Below are 20,959 nucleotides of genomic sequence, written 5' to 3'. Positions count from 1 at the left end.
AGGTATGCAGGTGGCCAAGGAGCAGAGGAGAAGAGGCTCAACAACATTCATCCTTAGAGAGATGCCAACCCAAGTCACAATAAGAGGCTACTTCACACCTACTAGGACGGCCATTACCAAAACGATAATAACAAGTGTACTTGAGGGTGTGGAAAAATTAGACCCTGCTGATGGGAATGAAACAGTACCACTACTGTAGAAAAGGTGGACAGTTCCACAAAAAGTAAAACGAAATTACCACATGACCCAGCAGTTCCACCCAAGACAGTTGAAAACACATGTGCATAAAAAAGCTTGAACTTAAATGACCACAGCAGCATCATTTGTAATAGCACAAAAGGAAGAGCAACCCAAATGCCTGTCAACTGATGAACAGCTAAATAAAATGTGACCTTTTGATAAAATGGACTATTATTTTTCCATGAAAAGGAATGATTCATACTACAACATGGATAAACCTTGGAAGCATTATGCCAGGTGAGAAAAGTCAGATACGAAAGGCCACATATTGTGTGATTCTATTCCTATGAAATTATCCAAAACAGGCAAATGGTCAGAGACAGAAATTAAGTCAATCAGTAGTTGCCACAGTTTGTGAGGGATGGAAACGGGAAGTGACTCCTAAGAGGTTCAGGTTTTTTAGGAAGGGGAGGGGTGATGAAAATGTTCTGGTGTTAGATGGTGGCGATAGCATCACTGACTCGATGGACATGTGTTTGAGCAAGGTCGGGGAGTTGGTGATGGACAGGGAGGCCTGGCATGCTGCAGTCCATGGGTTTGCAAAGAGTTGGACAGGACTGAGCGACTGAACTGAACTGAACTGAACTGATGGTTTTACAACATTATGAATGCACTACACACCACTGAATGGTACACTGATTCTACAGGGTGTGTTTTACTGCAATAAAAAAATTAAGCCAATGAGTGGGCATTTCCCCAGGGAGGACGCTGGGTGGGTACAGGGAGGTTAGCATCTCGCAAGGCTAGAACTCACATGGGGCCCAGCCAACCGCAGAGGGCTTGCCCCTAAGGACTTCATCACATGACCTGAATTATCGAGGGAAGAGCCTCCATCGCTGGGGCAGGGAGGAAGCCCTAGAGCACCACCTCTCCTGGCCATGCTGGGGTTCACAGTCCAGGAGATGGGACCACTCAACGGAGAAGCTCCGAAGTCTGTGCACAGGTGACTCTCACCTGTCAGGTAGACAGGTGCTCAGTCTCCTCAGTCGTGTTTGACTCTTTGAGACCCTACAGACTGTAGCCCACCAGGCTCTGTCCATGGGATTCTCCAGGCAAGAATACTGGAGTGGGTTGCCATGCCCTCCTCCGGGGGATCTTCCAGACCCAGGGATCGAACTTGGGTCACCTGCACTGCAGGCTGATTCTTTACTGCCAAGCCACTAGGGAAAAACACACCAAAGCCAAGCCTCCCCTGGTTCTGGAAAAATTGTTCCAGGGCGGTAGGCTAGGGCACAGAGAATCTGGAGACACTCGACTTGACTATGGGTTTTCCAAATCACTGCACAAAGAAAGTACCAGGAACCTGTTAGGTGGAGAGGCCTCCCCAGGCACATCACTCCCTCTTGGTCCTGCTCGCAGAAGGACTGCTCAGAATAGTGGTCCCCGGACAACTAGTCAGCAAGCTGGACAGTCTCTTACACAAACCAGCTTTTAGGAGCCATGGTCCTCTGGCTCTGACTACTGTCTGTGCCAGCATCTCTCACCCTTTGTCAATACCAGATAGGAAAAACATTCTTTTCCTTTGCATGTACACAAAAGTAATTCATGAGCAGTATTTGTCATTGTTGTTGTTTAGCTGCTAAGTTGTGTCCGACTCTTTGTGACCCCACGAACTGCAGCACGCAAGACTTCCCTGTCCTTCAATATCTCCTTCACTCATGTTCATGGAGTCGGTGATGGCATCCAACCATCTCATCTGCTGTTGCCCCCTTCCCCTCCTGCCCTCAGTCTTTCCCAGCATCTGGGAGCAGCATAAACTTTCCTAAACTTTGAAAGTGGGTTGGAGGAAGGAGGATTACATCAGACCCATTCACACCTTAGTAAATGGCTTTACACCTGTCCAGGACAGTCCTGCCCCACGCCCCTGCCAAGTCCCTTCTCTGCGCTACATCACGAGGGGTCTGCCTTCCAGGCCTCCTCTGACTCTACACACACCCAGACTTGCTGGCGTCTCTCTCTTTCTCTCTCCGAGGAACAGTAAGTTCAAGTCCTGGTCCTGCCATCATTAGTACTGTGAACATACAGCATGTTACCTAACTTCTCTGGGTCTCAGTTTCCGCATCTGTAAAGTGGGGATAATAACCATACTTCCTCCGAAGGCCAATATGGACAGTGAGTGAGATAGTGTGTGCAAAGAGCTTAGCATGACAGAACCTGACATGCAGGTTGTCTTCTGCTATTAATTTTAGACAGAATGCATCAGTATCCACCTTCAGTTTGCAGAGCAAGGCTGCAATGGTATGGCCTGCCGTACCTCAAGGAGACATAACCTTCTTACTAATAAGTAGAATGCTTTGTCAGAGGGCACTTTTGGTGACAAAATGTCCTTCTAGGGCTTCTTTGTCTTTCTGGCTGTGCTTACAAGGCTACCAAGTCCAGGCTACCTTGTACTGTCCCTGGGAAGGCAGCTGTGACCTTTGCCTGGGCAGCTTGTGGTTGGCCAGGTGCTGAGGGAAACCCAGACCATGTCCTCGCCACGGCTGGTCAGGCCAGACATCGGTTTCAGAGTCACGGGTAGCACATGCCTGCCCCTGCCCCTGGGAGGAAAGCCAACTCTCTCCCGTGTGGTTTAGTGGGAACACCACTGGACCAGGCAGCTCCATCCTGCATGGTGGCTGATGGACCCAGAATATATAGGCTTCCTCCTGGGGGCTGGGCTGCTCTTACAGAGACGGCAGTGTATCTCTGACTCTTCTGGGCCATTGTTCTAGTTCAACCCGCCCAGCCAGGGCAAGGAGAGCCTAGCCCCAGCTGACCCGTGACCCCACACGTTGACAGACCCGAATCCCCAAAGGTGTACCTCTTCTCTGCAGCAGAAGGCACGTGGCAGGAGTGCTGGCCCCACGTGGAAGCACAGTCCTGGCAGGAGAGGAGGGCACAAGCTTGACAGGCCCTTAGCATCCTTTGTACAACAGGGGCAGGACGGTCCCCTCAGGGAGCTCCCCCTGACCTCCCTAGTCTGCTGGTGGGTTCGAGTGGGGCCAGGGGAGTGTGACATAGGCCCTACCCAGAAGACCCACTGCCCCTTGCCATCTCAAGCCCCTTGCTGCAAGAAGGCAGAGCTGGAGTTTGTCCATGGGGTCAGCTGCCTGGGGTCCTCCCCTCCAGCTCTCTGCACCCTGAAATGGGCCTCAGGGTCCCCCTAAAGCAAGGTTTTCTGAGTTGTGGAGGAGCAGGAGGTAGGGCTGACCTCCCGAGAGGAAGTGCAGGTTTGCTAGGCCCGGGGGCGAACGGGCACCTGTGGGTCACATGGGCCACTGTCAATCGCAGCCTTGTCTTCTGGCGTCTCCCTCACCCCCTCCTTAGTTCCATTTAAATAGGCAAATCCTGTCCTCTTTCTCCAGCAAGCAGCCCACTCCCGAGGTAGCTGCCCTCAGGTCCTGGAGCTCCAAGCATCTCAGTCTAAACCGGTGTAGGAAGCCAACTGCCGCCCCCTTCTCTCAACTGGAGGGGCCGGGAATATGCTCGAGCCACTGGAGTCCAGGCAGGGCAGGTCTGGGCACCTGGGGCCCGAGGTCTTTTCCCGTATAGATTTTTCCAGCGTAGGAGGGCCAGTCTTGAAGGCTTCCTTCTGCTTCCTTGCTCAGTTTGGAGCAGGGTCACTAAAAGGCCTTGACCCCATGGCTGGCTTACCTGGGGTCCTGCTCTCTCAGCAACTCCCAGAGAGAAGCAGAGGGTATCGCCTGATGCCTGGGAAAGTCAGGCTTGTGGAACCCCACTGGGGTGCCCCTCACTGGCCGAGGACCAAGAGCACAAGGTTTTCACCGGTCCCAGGAAGAGAGAAAGCTAAGGATGGGGTGGGAGGGTGGGGGGCTGTTTTTCAGGAAGTCAAACCTGTGTGATTTAAAGGACTGGCTTTTTGATTTTTTCTGTTTTGTTTTTTAAGAGCACGTTCTTCTTGCCTTTTCGGTGGCATTAAAGGATACTTCCATGAAATCAGCAGCTGAGAGGCGGCAGTTAGATATCACTTAGCTAGGTTTTCGTTTTTAAATCTCCTTAATTGGCAACACTAAAGGTGGTGGCAAAAGGAGGTCTCCCAGGGTTTTGGAAAGTTTGGGGTTCCTGCCCCTGCAGGAAGCGTGACTCCCCCCGCCGCCGACAGAGCCAAGGGGAGAAGGGAGCCCTGGGCCTGGGGTTAGTGCCTGGCCTCACCGCTGGGCTCCCTGGGGAGGGCTCCAAGCCCTGCTGTCTGGAGCTAAAGGGGCCTTGGGGCTGGGAGACTGACAAGAAGCCCAGCCCTGGACTTAGAGGATGGTGGATATGGGGTGGGGTGTGGGCCACGGGTACCCTCCCGAAGAGGCAGACCCTGTTCAGTTGCCAAGGCTCCAAGAGTAACTCAGCACCGGGGGGGCGGAGGGGAGGGAAGGAGACGCAAGAGAGAGGAACGAATACTGCAAACCCTCTGGGATCTCAGTTTGGCCCCAGCCAGCCCGGTAGTGTGGGGGCTCCCCTGTGGCTCCGACGGTTAAGAATCCGCCTGCAAAGCAGGAGACCCGGGTTCGATCCCTAGGTCAGAAGGATCCCCTGGAAAAGGGCATGGCAACCCACTCCAGTTTTCTTGCCTGGGAAATCCCAGAGGAGCCTGACGGGCTATCCAGTCCATGGGGTTGCAAACAGTCAGATACCACTGAGCAACTAACACACACACACACAGCGGGGCAGTGTGGACAAAGGCCTCAAGCTCTCTGAGGTTGCCCACTTGCCAAGTCAGGGGCGGCGGGACTAGAGGTTTCATGGCTTCTCCCAGCTCTGGCTCTGGCTGTCACAAGGCTCCCAGTTTGGAGTCAGAGACCCACCTTCCAGTCTGTAGCCTAAGCCTGACCACAGCTCCTGGTCAAGGGGCTGCTGTGAAGGTTAGTGAGCTGGAGCCTGGAAGCTCCCGAGATCTCCCGGGGAGGGGAAGAGCTCCACGTGGGCTGAGGGGAGGCAGATGAGGATGTCCCCACTGTTTCTCCGCCTGGGTTGATGGGTCCCCACAGGGGCTGTGCCTGTGGGGAAGACTGGGTCTGCTTCCCTTCCTCCCAGGTGTGAGAACTGGGGGCTCAGGAAGCCGGCCTTGGGAGGGCAAGGCTCTGATGCAGTCAGACCTCAGGCCGGGAGGCCAGCTGAAAGCCTGGGTTACTTTCTAAACACTCCCAGTTCACCCTGGTAAACACCCTGCCTTCTCTCGCTGCCACTGGAACCCAGGCTCACACCGGCTTGACAGGCACAGGACTAGGGTGGCAGCAGTCTGTCTGGGTGCAGCCCCTGGGGACGGACAGTGTTGACTTTGTCCTTACTCGGTTAACCCGTCTGAGCCTCAATTTCCTCATCTGCAAAAGCGGCCAGCAAAAGGACCTGCACTTCAGATTGTCGCGAGGTTGAAATAGGTTGACGCACAGACAAATGCTCAAACTCAACAAGCTCCAAATAAGGACCGTGGTCCATGACCCATTTCCCCTCCTGCATGGATAGCGGTAGGGTCTGCCTGCTCAGAGGGACCCTTCTGCAAGCCCAGGGGTGCTACCTGAGAGGTGCAGGTGAACACGCCCTTCCCCCATCACACCCGAGGCCCCAGCGGGCATGGTTAGACCGCAGGGCGGCAGAGTGCAGGGCCACGGGCCTCCCTCAGACATTGGTGGAGAAGGGTGTTTCAAAAAGGAACCTTCAGCAAGTGGCTGGTTCCCCAGTTTGGGGACAACTGGCTCATTCAGCAACATCCCAGAGCCAGGGGCGGGGGGGCAGTCGATGGTGGCCGAGAGGCCTCAAAAGGTGGGGACACAGCTGAGGGCCAAGGACGGGTGAGAAGCGGCTCCTGCTCTTGGTAACGTGACTTCCTCTGCTCCCAGGGCCCCAGATACAGCTTCTGATCCTTTCTTGAGTGACTCCCCATGTTCACGGCTCCCCAGACAACAGCTTCCTCCAAAGACCCATACCCTGGCACAGGAAGGGTTCCCTCTTGCCACTTCCGTTCTTCCAGGAGGGTTTCCCAGCTGGGCATCTTTGACCAACACCTAAACTGACCCAGCTGCTTTCTAACACTCCCACCACCACGGAGCCCAGAGTTTCTACCCAGCTCTCAGGGCCTGGATACCCCCTCCTCCTCTTGGCCCCTGGAACCTCTAGGAAGCCCCTGATCCTGCTGCTTGCTGGTCGCTGGGGTGTGCGGCCCAGGCCCCAGGCTAGTCCATGGGGGGTCCTGCTCTCAAAACCCCAACTCCAAGGCTGAGCAGGTCCCCCAGCGGGCCTCAGCCAGACCCACCAACAAACCAGGGGAGCGTGCACGGTCGCTGGACACAAAAACAACCCCATCCCAGGGCAGGGGCCCTGACACGCCCCGAGCCAGCTTGCCCTGTGCCCAAGTGGCACCTCCATCACCTCCATAGCCAGGCCGGGCCGGGGTGGGCAGGTCGGGTACTCACAGCACACAGAGCGCGTAGGCCCGGGAGATGGACTCGCTGGCACGCACGAGGAAGCTCCCGTCCTTGCCCGTCCTGGAGAGCAGCTCTTCTGCCTTGGAGCGGGTGATGTTGCCATGGTTCCAGCAGGGGACCATGGTGGGTGCGGGTCTCCCCGGGGCCGGGCCTGGCGGCCTCACCACTGGACCGGACACCGAGCTGACAGGGGAGCTGGGCCCTCCTGTGCCGTGACCCCCCGTGGGTTCCCTCTCAGTCGCCCCAGCTGCTGCTGCTGCTGCCACCCGCTCACTGACTGACTTCCTGTTTCAGGCACTCGGCGAGGGAAAGGAAGCTGAGCTGCAGAGAACTTCCTCATTGCAGAGCTCAAGCAAGACAGTCCTCCACCTCCCCCCTCACGGCCTGCTGCCCCTCCCTCTCACCACCCCCCGCCCCGCACCCCGCCCGCGCCCCCCACCCCCGGCTCCTTCCTTTAATGGGTCTCGGTCCCTGGCATGGAGAATATCAGCTCGAGTCCTCCTGGGGGAATCTCTCAGCTCCTCTGGCGTCAGGAGGCTCAGGGCCAGCCTCTGAAGGAGTGAGGCCCAAGCATTGTCCATTCTGAGGCCCGTGACCCAATGCCACGCGTGGGGTGGCCATGCTCTGGACATCCACCCCAGCCCTCTGCCCTACCCTGAGCTTTCCACCTTCCTGTCTACTCCCTCTGACATGCCCATGGGCCAGAGGCTCACAGGGCTGGGCTTCTCAACTGGGGCTGAGGCCTGCACCCCCACCCCCTGCCGAGGGGGGTACCAGCCGAGCCCCCCTACTCATACCGAGACACACAGGGCCACCTGGGCACCATTCAGCTCCTGGGGGCTGGGAAGACCTTGGGCAACACCACCCGTGGGCTCCCTGGGGACAGCTCTGTGACACTTTATATCCATCATGGGGGCCGGCAGTTATATGGGAGCCCATGGCAACCCTTTTCCAGGGCAGCACATCCTGATCCCAGCGGCCCAGCGGCCCAGCTTAGGGACGGAGCTGGGAGGGCTCTTGGGACATGGACCTTTTGCAGGGTGACACCTCTGGATCTTTCTGGGACACTTGGGACACTCACACATGCCCCCACCACCCCCGGGGAAAGTTGGCCACCTGGCAAGGATGGCGTTCCTTCCTGAGTCCCACGTCTCAGGTAGAGTTGGAGTTGGAGGTGGAGGTGGCCGGGCATGGTTGCCTTGGTCCACAGCTCAAAGGTGGGGGGGTGGGCACTGCCTTTGAGGAGGTGGGGCCCACCACCCAGGATCAGTAGGTACCCTGCTTGGACCCCAGACAGGGAGCCCTCAGTGCTCAGGTCAGTGCCCCAGGGTGAAGGGGCAGGTGCCGGCCTGTTGCACAAGACCCCCGGTCCTGTCTCGGCCCTCAGCCAGCCCCCCAACATTGACAGAAGAAGCCGTGTCCAGGCAGCTGGGCCAGGCAAGCCTCCACTCAAATCCGGTCCTCTGCGTCCAAGCTACAGGAGCTGGCTGGTTCCTTCTCCCTCTCGGCCTCGGTTTCCTCTTCTCTGCCTGAAGGAGAGCAGCCCCAGAGGAGCTCACATGTGCCCTGCAACAGTTGATTCTGAAAAGCAAAACTAACTGCTCTGATTCTTGAATCCTGAATCCTGGACCCGGCTCGCCTCCTGCCTGAGGGAAGAGTGGAGGGGTGCGGGGGGCGGGGAGGAGATGGTCAACTCAGGCCTGAGGTGGGGGAAACTGGGCCCATTAAAGGGGCCCCACGGGGTGGGCTGCTCCCCCTGTGGGGTCATCTCCGGGGTCCTCTCCAGCAGGGGTATGGTCAAGGCGTGGCTGTCCTCCGGCAGGCCTTCTTGGCTTCTAAGGGCAGTTCCTTTTGGAAACCTAGCCCAGCGAACTCCCTGGTCCCCGCATTCACCTTCTCAAAGCCAGTTCCTCCTCGAAGCCAGTTCCTCCCCCAGCTGCTCTGAGCTTCCCCTTCCCTACCACTGCCCCCTCCCTCCCCTCCACCAAAGCCCCCTCCCTGCTCCTCTGTCTGAACCCAGGGAAGAAACTCCCAAGCCTTCAGAAAGCCCGTATCAAGGCTGAGCTAGGTATGGGGCCACCGAGTTGGGGCTAAGAGACTTGCTCCTGGGATGCTCCCACCATACACTTCCCAGCCTTCTCCTCGTTCCCCTGCTGAGCTCCATCAGCTTCCTTCCTCGAAGCCCCCAGGTCACTTCAGGGTCCTTCAGGAGGATCCACCCACAGTGCTGGCCCCATAGCACCTTGACCAGCTTATCCACAGAGACCCACCCTCTAGCACATCCAAGACCCTTCCACTTACATCGATCTCCCCTAACACTCCTTCCGACCTGCCATGCCTCACCTCTGTTCCCACTGAGTCCCATCGTTCAGCAGGGTCGGGGTGGCCAGTGGGACTGTCCCTGCCATTTGGTCCAGTGTGGTTTCCCTTTGACACACACCACGCATTTAAGACAGACACAACATATACAAGACACACACAACACATACAGGACACACACAGCACACACAAGACACACACATGTCATCCATGTTCCCCTAATTTTTAAAGTCCATCCTATCCTGTCATGTCCTCCTGAGAAACCTGTATGCAGGCCAAGAAGCAACAGTTAGAACTGGACATGGAAGAACAGACTGGTTCCAAACTGGGAAAGGAGTATGTCAAAGCTGAATATTATCACGCTGTTTATTTAACTTGTATGCAGAGTACATCACGTGAAATGTCGTGCGGGATGAAGCACAAGCTGGAATCAAGATTGCCAGGAGAAATATCAATAACCTCAGATATGCAGATGATACCACCCTTATGGCAGAAAGTGAAGAAGAACTAAAGAGCATCTTGATGAAAGTGAAAGAGGAGAGTGAAAAAGTTGGCTTAAAACTCAACATTCAGAAAACTAAGATCATGGCATCTGGTCCCATCACTTCATGGCAAATAGATGGGGAAACAATGGAAACGGTGAGAGACTTTATTTTTTTGAGCTCCAAAATCACTGCAGATGGTGACTGCAGCCATGAAATTAAAAGACACTTTCTCCTTGGAAGAAAAGCTCTGACCAACCTAGACAGTATATTACAAAGCAGAGACATTACTTTGCCAACAAAGGTGTGTCTGGCAAAGCTATGGTTTTTCCATGAGTCATGTATGGATATGAAAGTTGGACTATAAAGAAGGCTGAGCACCGAAGAATTGATGCTTTTGAACTGTGGTGCTGGAGAAGACTCTTGAGAGTCCCTTGGACAGTGAGGAGATCCAACCAGTCCATCGTAAAGGAAATCAGTCCTGAATATTCATTGGAAGGGCTGGTGCTGAAGCTGAAGCTCTAATACTTTGGCCACCTGATGCGAAGAACCAACTCATTGGAAAAGACCCTGATGCTGGGAAAGATTGAAGGTGGGAGGAGAAGGGGAGGACAGAGGATGAGATGGTTGAATGGCATCACCGACTTGATGGACATGAGTTTGAGTAAACTCCAGGAGTTGGTGATGGACAGAGAAGCCTGTTGTGCTGCAGTCCATGGGGTCGCAAAGAATTGGACACAGCTGAGCTACTGAACTGAACTGAACTGATCCTGTCATGGCAGTCTGAAGGCAGGTTGGAAAAGAATTTCCTGACATAGAGCATTTCAGAAGGGAGTGAGTTTATTATGAACAGAGAGCAGAGACAATGTGGGCGCTGTGAGCACAGCAGGCCAACCTGCTGACAGACCAGGGAGAGCTGACAATTTTCGTGGGTTAGTAGCCAATTTTTATAGCCTCAAGACAAAGAAAATTCCTGCTGGAAGGTTGGCGTTAGGTGATTGGTTAGGGCATTCTATGGTGATCACTGAGGTGGGCGTTTTTGCCTAATTTGGAGTGAGGAAGCCTGCTGGTGATGATCAGGTGGGGGTGGTGGGGGGGGGCTTTGGGGAACATTTACAAAGGAACTCAGTCATTTTCAGAGGGGATCTTGGTTCTGGGCTCCACTTCTGTGGCCTTGGGGCAGGGCTCCACACATCCCGTCTTCACTTCCTTCCCAACCCAATTACCTAAACTGTCTCACACTGTCAGCTTCCTTGTCCGCCAGCCCTTCTGCCCCTGACGTTCAGAAAACCCCAGCTTCTAGATCAGAAATGCCCTTATGGTGAATGGGGCTTCAGTAAATATTTTCTTCTGCAGGACCCCTGTCTACATATAAACAATTTCATTAAAACTTGTCTTTTAAAATTCAGGGGCCCATGTAAGGTAGGGATTTCTCAATGACAGTTTAGAATAATGGACAGAGAGGAGATAATTATGTATGTTCCGGGTCCAATTGGCACCCTAGAAGAGTCTTTGTGATGTCTTTCTCTTCCTGCTCAGGTGCTGTTTTTTATTGTCAAATGCATCTGGCTGATTTTATATCCCCTCCAGCAAGAGGAGGGGAGCAGGGCTGCTATTTTTCACAGTCTGGTGGCATTCAGAACCTGTTCATAAAAACATAGGCAGAACACTCTCTGACATAAACCACAGCAGGATCTTCTATGACCCACCTCCCAGAATATTGGAAATAAAAGCAAGAATAAACAAATGGGACCTAATTAAAATTAAAAGCTTCTGCACAACAAAGGAAACTATAAGCAAAGTGAAAAGACAACCTTCAGAATGGGAGAAAATAATAGCAAATGAAGCAACAGACAAAGAATTAGTCTAAAAAATATACAAGCAACTCCTGCAGCTCAATTCCAGAAAAATAAAAGACCCAATCAAAAAGTGGGCCAAAGAACTAAAGAGACATTTCTCCAAAGAAGACATACAGATGGCTAACAAACATATGAAAAGATGCTCAACATCACTCATTATCAGAGAAATGCAAATCAAAACCACATGAGGTACCATTACACGCCAGTCAGAATGGCTGCTATCAAAAAGTCTACAAGCAATAAATGCTGGAAAGGATGTGGAGAAAAGGGAACCCTCTTACACTGTTGGTGGGAATGCAAACTAGTACAGCCACTATGGAGAACAGTGTGGAGGTTCCCTAAAAAACTGGAAATAGAACTGCCATATGACCCAGAAATCCCACTGCTGGGCATACACATCGAGGAAACCAGAACTGAAAGAGACACATGTACCCCAATGTTCATCGCAGCACTGTTTATAATAGCCAGGACATGGAAGAAACCTAGATGCCCATCAGCAGACAAATGGATAAGAAAGCTGTGGTACATATACACCATGGAATATTACTCAGCCATTAAAAAAGAATACATTTGAATCAGTACTAATGAGGTGGATGAAACTGGAGCCTGTTATACAGAGTGAAGTAAACCAGAAAGAAAAACACCAATACAGTATACTAACGCATATATATGGAATTTAGAAAGATGGTAACGATAACCCTGTATGTGAGACAGCAAGAGAGACACAGATGTATTGAACAGTCTTTTGGACTCTGTGGGAGAGGGCGAGGGCGGGATGATATGGGAGAATGGCATTGAAACATGTAAATTATCATATGTGAAATGAATTGCCAGTCCAGGTTCGACGCATGATACAGGATGCTCGGGGCTGGTGCACTGGGATGACCCAGAGGGATGGGATGGGGAGGGAGTTGGGAGGGGGTTCAGGATGGGGAACACATGTACACCCATGGCGGATTCAAGTCAATGTATGGCAAAACCAATACAATGTTGTAAAGTAAAATAAATAAATAATTTTAAAAAAAAAGAACCTGTTCATTTTGAGACATCACTCTGCCTCTGCATTTTCTAACCCTGTTCTTTTATGTCATTACTCGTGGCACTGCTTCATCCATTGTGCCGCCTGTGAATACTGGCTTCCAGGGGTCCCCTCTGAGGTTGTTCTTTTGCTTGCTTGGTACCCACAGATCTTACCTAGAGCATGCCAGGAAATGCTAACAAGAAAGGAGGCAAGATGGCAGAGTAGGAAGCCTCTGCCTCTCTCTCTCTCACTTTCTGTGTGTCCCTGTCTCTCTCTTTCTCCTTCCTTCCTTCCTCATCATCCCTCTCCCCTTCCCTTCCTCCCTCCCTCTCCCTCCACTCCCTTCCTTCCTCCCCTCTCCTCTCCCCACTTCCCCACCTCCCCCCTCCCTCCCTCCACCCATGAACCCTGAGCCCACCTCCACCCGTGGTCACACCAAAATTAACCTTCTTACAGAGCAACTATCTAAAGAGTAGCAGGACAGATTTCCCACAGCTGAAGATGTAAAGAAGGGACCACGATGAGATGAGCAGGAAGGGCAGAGACGCAACAGAGTTGAGATCCACACCTCCTGGGGTTGGCAGCCCCAAATGGGATGACTATCACAACCACAGGCATCCTCCCCAAGGAGTAAGGCGTCTGACCCTTACATCAGTCTCCTCAGCCCAAGGGTCCTACACCAGGATGACAAGCCCCTAGCATGTCCAGTTTTGAAAGCCAAGCAGGGCTTATGTTCAGGACAGCCAGAGGGCTTTAGGAACCAGAGACTCTGCTCTTCAAAGACACACACAAGATGATGTAACAACAACATCTTACACATTCTGAGACCCAGTACAGAGGCGGTAGTTTGAAAGGAACCTGATAGATCAGACGTATTTGCTGACCTTGGAGAGGCTCCCAGAGAGGGTGCAAGGCAATTGGGACTCCCCTGGGGACAGGGACACAGGTAGTGTCCATTTGGGGGAGCTTGTTCTACCCCAATAACACTGGCACTGGCAGGTGCCATTTTGGAGTCTTCCCTCTAGCGTATCAGTGTTGGGGACTCACACCCACTGACCAGTGAGCTGGTACCAGGTCCCCGCTAACCCTACCCTGGGCCACAGAGACAACCATGCAGGGATCCAACCCCACTCACGAGAGGGCCAGCAGAGGCCCCAGTCCCCTCTGGGCTGCACAGCCAACCATGGAATAAGCCTACCCTGTCCTCCAGTGGGCCCACATCACTGCATAAGGCATGGCCTTGCAGTTATCTGGGCTGGGGTCCAGCCTCATCTACCACTGTGCCCACAGTACCTGACCTCACCACAACAGAAGGCACACGCCGCCATACAGGGCCACTTCTAGAGCCTAAAGCTCTGGTGACCAAACAGGAGTTCGCTGTTGGACCCCATAGGACATCTCCTATGTAGGGCCACTTCTCCAAGATTGGGAAAGGTAACCAACTTAACCTAACACAGATAAATAAACACAGAAAGTTGAGGAAAATAAGGAGACAGAGGACTAAGTGCCAAATGAAGGAACAAGATATAACCTTAGAAAAAGAACTGAACCAAGAGGAGATAAACAATCTACCCCATAACAGGTTCAAGGTAATGATCATAAAGATGTTTACCAAACTCAGGAGAGGAATTGATGAACACAGAATTTCAATAGTGTTAGAAGACATAAAAAAGAATCGAAAAGAACTGAAGAATACAATAACTGAAACAAAAAGACACTAAGAGAAATCAACAGTATATTAAATGATACAGAGGAACAGATCAGTGATCCGAAAGACAAAGTAGTGGAAATCACCCAAGCTAAACGGAAGACAGAAAAAGAATTTTTTAAAGTGAAGATAGTTTGGGACTTCCCTGGGGGTCCAGTGGCTAAGGCTCCATGCTCCCAATGCAGGGGTCACTGGGTTTGATCCCTGATCACGGAACTAAGATCCCATATGCCACAACTAAGACCAGTACAGCCAAATAAATTCATCAAATAAATTTTTTAAAAGAATTTTTAAAAAATGAAGATAGTTTAAGAGACCTCTAGAAGAACATCAAGCATACTAACAGCTGCACTATAAGGGCCTCAGAAGAAGAAGAAGAGAGAGAAAGGGTCAAAGGACATATTTGAAAAAAATAACAATTGAAAACAGTCCTAACCTGGGGAAGGAAACAGGTTCAGGAAGCACACAGAGTCCCTAATAAGATGGACCTGAAGAAATCCGTGCTAAGATGCATCATAATTAAATGGAAAAGATGAAAGATAAAGAGACGATCTTAAAAGCAGCAAGAGAAAGCAACCAGTTAGATACAAGGGAACTCCCTTTAGACAATCAGCAGACTTTCAGCAGAAACTGTGTAGGCCAGAAGCAAGCAGCACAACGTATTTGAAGTGATGAAAGACAACCTCTTCAGTGAATGGTTTGGGGAAAGCTGGATAGCTACATGCAAAAGAATCAAACTGGACTACTCTCTCACATCATGCACACACACAAAAATTGTTTGCTGGGTTAAAGACTTAAATGTACGACCTGAAACCATGAAACTTCTGGAAGAAAATGTAGGCACTATGCCATCTAACATCAGTACTAGTAATAATTTTTGGCACTATATCCTCAGGCAAGGGAAACAAAACCAAAAATAAACAAATGATACTACATCAAACTAAGAAGCATTTGCATAGTGAAGGAAGCTATCAACAAAATGAAAAGGCCACCTACTGAACGAGAGAAGATATTTGCAAATGATATATCCTACAAGGAGTTAACGTCCAAAATACCCAAAGCACTCATACAGCTCAACGTCCAAAAGCCAAACGACTCGATTAAAGGTGGACAGAGCGTCTGAATAGAGCATCTCTAGAAGTTCTGGAAAAAACAGACAAAACTTCAGTGTTGAAGAAATGAACTTCCATGGCAGGTGCCAAGGCATAGGAGGGACTCTGCTTCTGAAATTTCCGGAGGTGGAAAGTGACAGAGACAGGAGCCAAGAGAGAAGTGTGATGATCCCGTGGGACCATGAAGCTACTTGTCCAGGGGTCTTTCCACCATGGACAGGAAGCAGAGTGGGTTTCAAGGTCTGGGAAGGGGGTCAGACGAGGAGAAGGATTATGGAGTCCCAGGTGTCAGGATGAGGGTTGGGGAGGAGGAGGTAGAGATGTAGATCACTTCACACATGGTGGACAATATTTCTAAGTATTAATCACCATGTTTCCCCTTCGCTCCTTTGCTCACCAAAGCACTTTACTGTACCCCAGGGCTCCGCAGTCCCCACCAGCCTTGGCAGAATTGGTGTCAACCATACAATCTTATGGGAAGGAAGTGGGGGAGTGAAAGTGGTTACTGAGTCATCAAGAACAAAAGGAGCTGAGATAGTTTTAAGTGTCAATGTGTCTGGGCCAGCGTACCCAGATATTTGGCCAAACATTATTCTAGATGTCCCTGTGAAGATATTCATAGAAGTGATCAGCCTTTGAATCAGCAGACTCTGAGTCCATTGCTCTCCAAAGCACAGGTGGGCCTCATTCAATCAGTGGAAGGCCCTAATAGAAAAAGACGGAGGTTCCCCAGGGAAGAGGGAATTCAGTGAGCAAACCGCCTTCAGACTCAAACCACAGCCTCAGCTCCTCCCTGCAGTCCCCAGCCTCTGCAATCACATGAGCCAATTCCCGAAAATAAATCTGTGTACATGCATTGCACTGGCATTGTTTCTCTGGAGAACCTAATACAGAAGGAAATACGTGACAATGAAGTTTGAAAGCTGCTCACTCAGCCGCGTAATGAGGAGTGAATTTCCCTCACCCCAGACCTGCCGTCTATGGGGTCGCACAGAGTCGGACACGACTGAAGCGACTTAGCAGCAGCAGCAGCAGACGTGATACAAAGGCATCTTGGGGTTGTAGAAGGGGGTGGAGTACCGCTCACAGAGAACCAGGTAGGATGGGAGGCCCGAGCCTTTGGTGACCAAGCACCACCCCTCTCGGTGCCAGGGGTCCAGGTCCAGGGGGTCAGGCCCCCCGTCCCAGAAGGAGCGACACCCTCCTCTGTCCTGATTAACTTACCTCCCCCCGTGTTTATTTGTTGTTTTAGTCATTCAGTCCTGTCCAACTCTTGGCGACCCCATGGACTGCAGCATTCCAGGCTCCTCTGTTCAGGGGATGTTTTTCAGGCAAAGATACCGGAGTGGGTTTCCACTTCCTTCTCCAACCGCCCCCCATGGGCCCCTCTCAAATCAAAGGCCAGAGACGACTATTACAGAGGGATCATACCTTTGACCCTCTGCTGGGAAGGAAGTCTTCCTCCCCGCTCAGCCCTCTCTGTCCCAGCCCCGCTCCCAGCTTGTTCTGGGGGTCTGTCGGACCCCCGGCTCCCCCACCTGCTGACTCCTCCACTTCTGCGGCTGGCATCTTTGAGAGGACCTTTCCACATCCTCTCCCCAGGCTCCTGAAGACACCGATTGGCTTCCCTTTGGGTCCAGCAGTCCTCAGAACACTTGGCTGGGCCTCTCCCAGGCCCCTAAGCCTCAGGCCCCTGAAGAGCAGGAAGGTGTTGCCTGGTTCACGCACCGCCCAGCCCCCCACCTTCACCCCACCCGCACCACCCCACCCCTCACAAACCAGGCCCAGAGGAGGAGGCCAGGGCGGCAAATCTCACTCAGTCATAAATGCCTGGGGTCTGTGGCGTCAGGTAAGGTGCCTGGCGAGGTGGGTGCTGTCAACCCGGCCAGAGTCTCAGAGGGGACCCTCTTGACTGGTGTCTGGAGGGCCAGAGTAGTTGCGGGGGCGCTCCAGTCTGCAGACGGCGTCCGTGACGCTCGCTGTTGGTTTATCAAGACGGCAGGACTCTGGTCATTTCTGGAAATAACCTGAAGGGGTCAGATTCCAAGCCTTATCATTCCCTGCCACCAGGGGGAGCCTCGAACTCCGCCCTCCACCCAGGAGTCGTGTGTGACCTGCTGCCCGGCTTGTCGCTTTCCAAGAGTCTCAGTTCACAGATTCCTGTCCTAACGAGTTCAGCAGGAACGGATGCAATTTCCCCAGGGATCCGTGGGCTCACAGAGTCCATGAACTCTGCTCCAGGACGTCCCTGGAGTACCACAGGCCTGGCAGTGAGTCACTCTCCCCTTCCGCCAGAGATGAAACAGACGAGAAAATCAAATGGACTTGAACTGCCACTGGGAATAATGAAGCTCGACTTTGGGGAGAATTGGGTGATGGACACTCACAACCATGAAAACAATGAGGGTCCTTCACTAAGATTGTTAAGGACACCGGAAAATATTCATAATACAGTGTTAAGTAAAAAGACAGAGAGAGAGAGAGAGACAGAGAAAATCTCAGGAAACTGGAAATGCTGATTCTAGCTATGGAAAAAGCTTTATCTTGAGAAATCACCAAATACGAAGATTGCAGAGTTTGGCGGCAAATCTTCTTTCTACTTTATCCTATATGACCACATACTACTTTTATGAGAATAAAGATTAAGTAAATTAAAAAGACAACGCTGGCTCTGGATGGTGTGTGTGAAATCCCATGGGGCAGCTTGGCTTTATGTGGATGGCTGGTGGTATTCCAGGTGACACCTCCCCCAGCTCTCCTCCCTCGGGATTCGTGAGGAAGAGACGGATTTTTTTTCTTTAACTGAGAAGTAATACATTCACAGAGTAAAAAGTCAGCCAGCACAATGCGAAATAAGTTTCCCTGCCATGGCAGACTCACCCACATACCCCACCCACTGTCACAGTGTATAGTATAAGTTGCTCAGTCATGTCCGACTCTTTGTGACCCCATGAACTGTAGCCCTCCATGCTCCTCTGTCCACGGGATTCTCTAGGCAAGAATACTGGAGTGGGTTGCCATTCCCTTCTCCAGGGGATCTTCCCAACCCAGGGATCGAACCTGCATCTAACTGCACTGCAGGTGGTCTCTTGCATTGCAGGTGGATCCTTTACTATCTAAGCCACCAGGGAAGTCCCCCCACTGGTCCAGGGCCAGCATCTTATGTCTTCTCGCAAAACTTTCTGCACACATGCAAGCATATTTTTGTAGATCTTTTCTTTTTACCCTGTTGTACACCTGGCTTTTTTCACTTAGCGATGTTTCTGAACATTTCATGGAGCTTTTTCTTTGTATCTACCATATTCTTTTTAAAGCCAGCATACTATGCCTATAGCCCAGCACAGTGCATTGGACCAGTCACCTGTTGACAACATGACAACCTGTACAATGGCCATTTGTCTTTGGGCTCTATGCAGTCAGGTATCCATAAGATATATACCTTAATATTAAGAGAAACTTTAGGGTAAGGGGTCAGTAAGCATTACCCAGTGGCTCAGCAATTAAGAAGCTGCCTGTCGATGTAGGAGACACAGGTCCGATTCCTGGGTTAGGAAGATCCCCTGGAGGAGGAAGCGGCAACCCACTCCAGTATTCTTGCCTGGAGAATCCCATGGACGGAGGAGCCTGGTGGGCTACAGTCCATGGAGTCGCACACCCACACACACACACACACCAGTAAGTAGCTTGAGTTTCTGCAGATGTTCTGAATGATTTTGTCAGGTCAAAAGATCAGATTCCATCCAGGCTGGGATGTAATTGCACTCATCTCACACTCTAGCAAAGTAATGCTCAAAATTCTCCAAGTCAGGCTTCAACAGTACGTGAACCGTAAACTGCCAGATGTTGAAGCTGGATTTAGAAAAGGCACAGGAACCAGAGATCAAATTGCCAACATCCACTGGATTATAGAAAAAGCAAGAGAGCTCCAGAAAAACATCTACTTCTGCTTTATTGACTACGCCAAAGCCTTTGACTGTGTGGATCACAACAAAGTGTAGAAAACTCTTCAAGAGATGGACTACCAGACCACCTGACCTGCCTCTTGAGAAACCTGTATGCAGGTCAGGAAGCAACAGTTAGAACTGGACTTGGAACAACAGACTGTTTCCAAATTGGGAAAGGAGATCGTCAAGGCTGTATATTGTCACCCTGCTTATTTAACTTATATGCAGAGTACATCATGAGAAACATTGGGCTGGATGAAGCACAAGCTGGAATCAAGATTGCTGGGAGAAATATCAATAACCTCAGATATGCAGATAATACCACCCTTATGGCAGAAAGTGAAGAAGAACTAAAGAGCGTCTTGATGAAAGTGAAAGAGGAGAGTGAAAAAGTTGGCTTAAAGCTCAACATTCAGAAAACTAAGATCATGGCATCTGGTCCCATCACTTCATGGCAAATAGATGGGGAAACAGTGGAAACAGTGGCTGACTTTATTTTGGGGGGCTCCAAAATTACCTCAGATGGTGACTACAGCCATGAAATTAAAAGACTCTTGCTCCTTGGAAGGAAATCTATGACAAACCTAGACAGCATATTAAAAAGCAGAGGCATTACTTTGCCAACAAAGGTCCATCTAGTCAAAGTTATGGTTTTTCCAGTAGTCATGTATGGATGTGAGAATTGGACTATAAAGAAAGCTGAGCACTGAAGAATTGATGGTTTTGAACTGTGGTGTTGGAGAAGACTCTTGAGAGTCCCTTGGACTGCAAGAAGATCCAACCAGTCATCCTAAAGGAAATCAGTCCTGAATATTCATTGGAATATTCACTGATGCTGAAGCTGAAGCTCCAATACTTTGGCCACCTGATGCAAAGAGCTGACTCATTGGAAAAGACCCTGATGCTGGGAAAGATTGAAGGTGGGAGGAGAAGGGGACGACAGAGGATGAGATGGCTAGATGGCATCACTAATGCGATGGACATGAGTTTGAGCAAGCTCCGGGAGTTGGTGAAGAACAGGGAGGCCTGGCATGCTGCAGTCCACAGGGTCGCAAAGAGTTGGACATGGCTGAGTGACTGAACTATTGGCCCCCTGGCACCACTTTCATTTCATTTTATTTTACTAACTGTGCCGTGCAGCTTGCAGGACCGCAGTTCCCTGACCAGGGATTGAACCTGGGCCACAGCTGTGACAGCGCTGAGTCCTAACCACTGAACTGCCAGGGAGTTCCCTGCGGTAGGATTTTTATGTGACTTTTACCCTCTTATTTTTAAAAAATCCTTTCTGCTATCAGTTTTCTAGATGTCCAGGGCATAATATGTATAGAATAGTTGACAGGGAAAATACTGGAAGAAGAGACCAATCAAATTTCTGTTTCAGTAGCTCAGAATTACATGATGAGTCAAGTGAAGAAAAAGGTAAGAGAGGAACAAGATCAAGATGGTTAAGAAATTCCCCAGCTAGGCCACCAGGGGATTGTCCTGGCTCCATTTTAGACAGCTCTCTTAGCGATACCGACTCCATCTTTACTTTCCTTTACAGGCGGCTCAACACCTTCCTTGTACGAAGCCCACACCGAGGGTGCGAAAGTTAGGCAGTCAGTGCCCGAGGTAACTGAATTGCCAGAACAACTGCCACCCTCTGCAGGCTCCCTGACCCCTAGGGTCAGATTTGCCAAACTCTGGAGACGGTAACTCTGACCCTCAGACTTGGGTACACCTGCCTGGACCAACTGCCACTGACCTGTCCTAGGGCAGCTGTGCCGCCCTGGGCCCCTTTTCCACCACACCCTCTGTCATGGTACCGGGCACTTCCCAAGCCTGAGTCGTGATCATCCTCCCTTGGCAGAGCCTGTTGCCA

General features: G+C 51.3%; 1 protein-coding gene across 1 annotated transcript in view; it reads right to left on the bottom strand.

Moving 5' to 3' along the window:
* Positions 1-7,014, bottom strand: part of INPP5D (inositol polyphosphate-5-phosphatase D) — a 148,835-nt gene extending 141,821 nt beyond the window's left edge. The window contains exon 1 of the mRNA XM_043462016.1: positions 6,642-7,014. Coding sequence (XP_043317951.1) covers positions 6,642-6,775 — 134 coding nt within the window. The 5' untranslated portion in view covers positions 6,776-7,014. The remainder of the gene's footprint in view (positions 1-6,641) is intronic.
* Positions 7,015-20,959: the final 13,945 nt, after the last annotated feature.

The sequence above is a fragment of the Cervus canadensis genome, chromosome 2 (genome assembly GCF_019320065.1).
Source record: "Cervus canadensis isolate Bull #8, Minnesota chromosome 2, ASM1932006v1, whole genome shotgun sequence".
NCBI lineage: Eukaryota > Metazoa > Chordata > Mammalia > Artiodactyla > Cervidae > Cervus > Cervus canadensis.
This window is presented reverse-complemented; position numbering and strand designations above follow the sequence as displayed.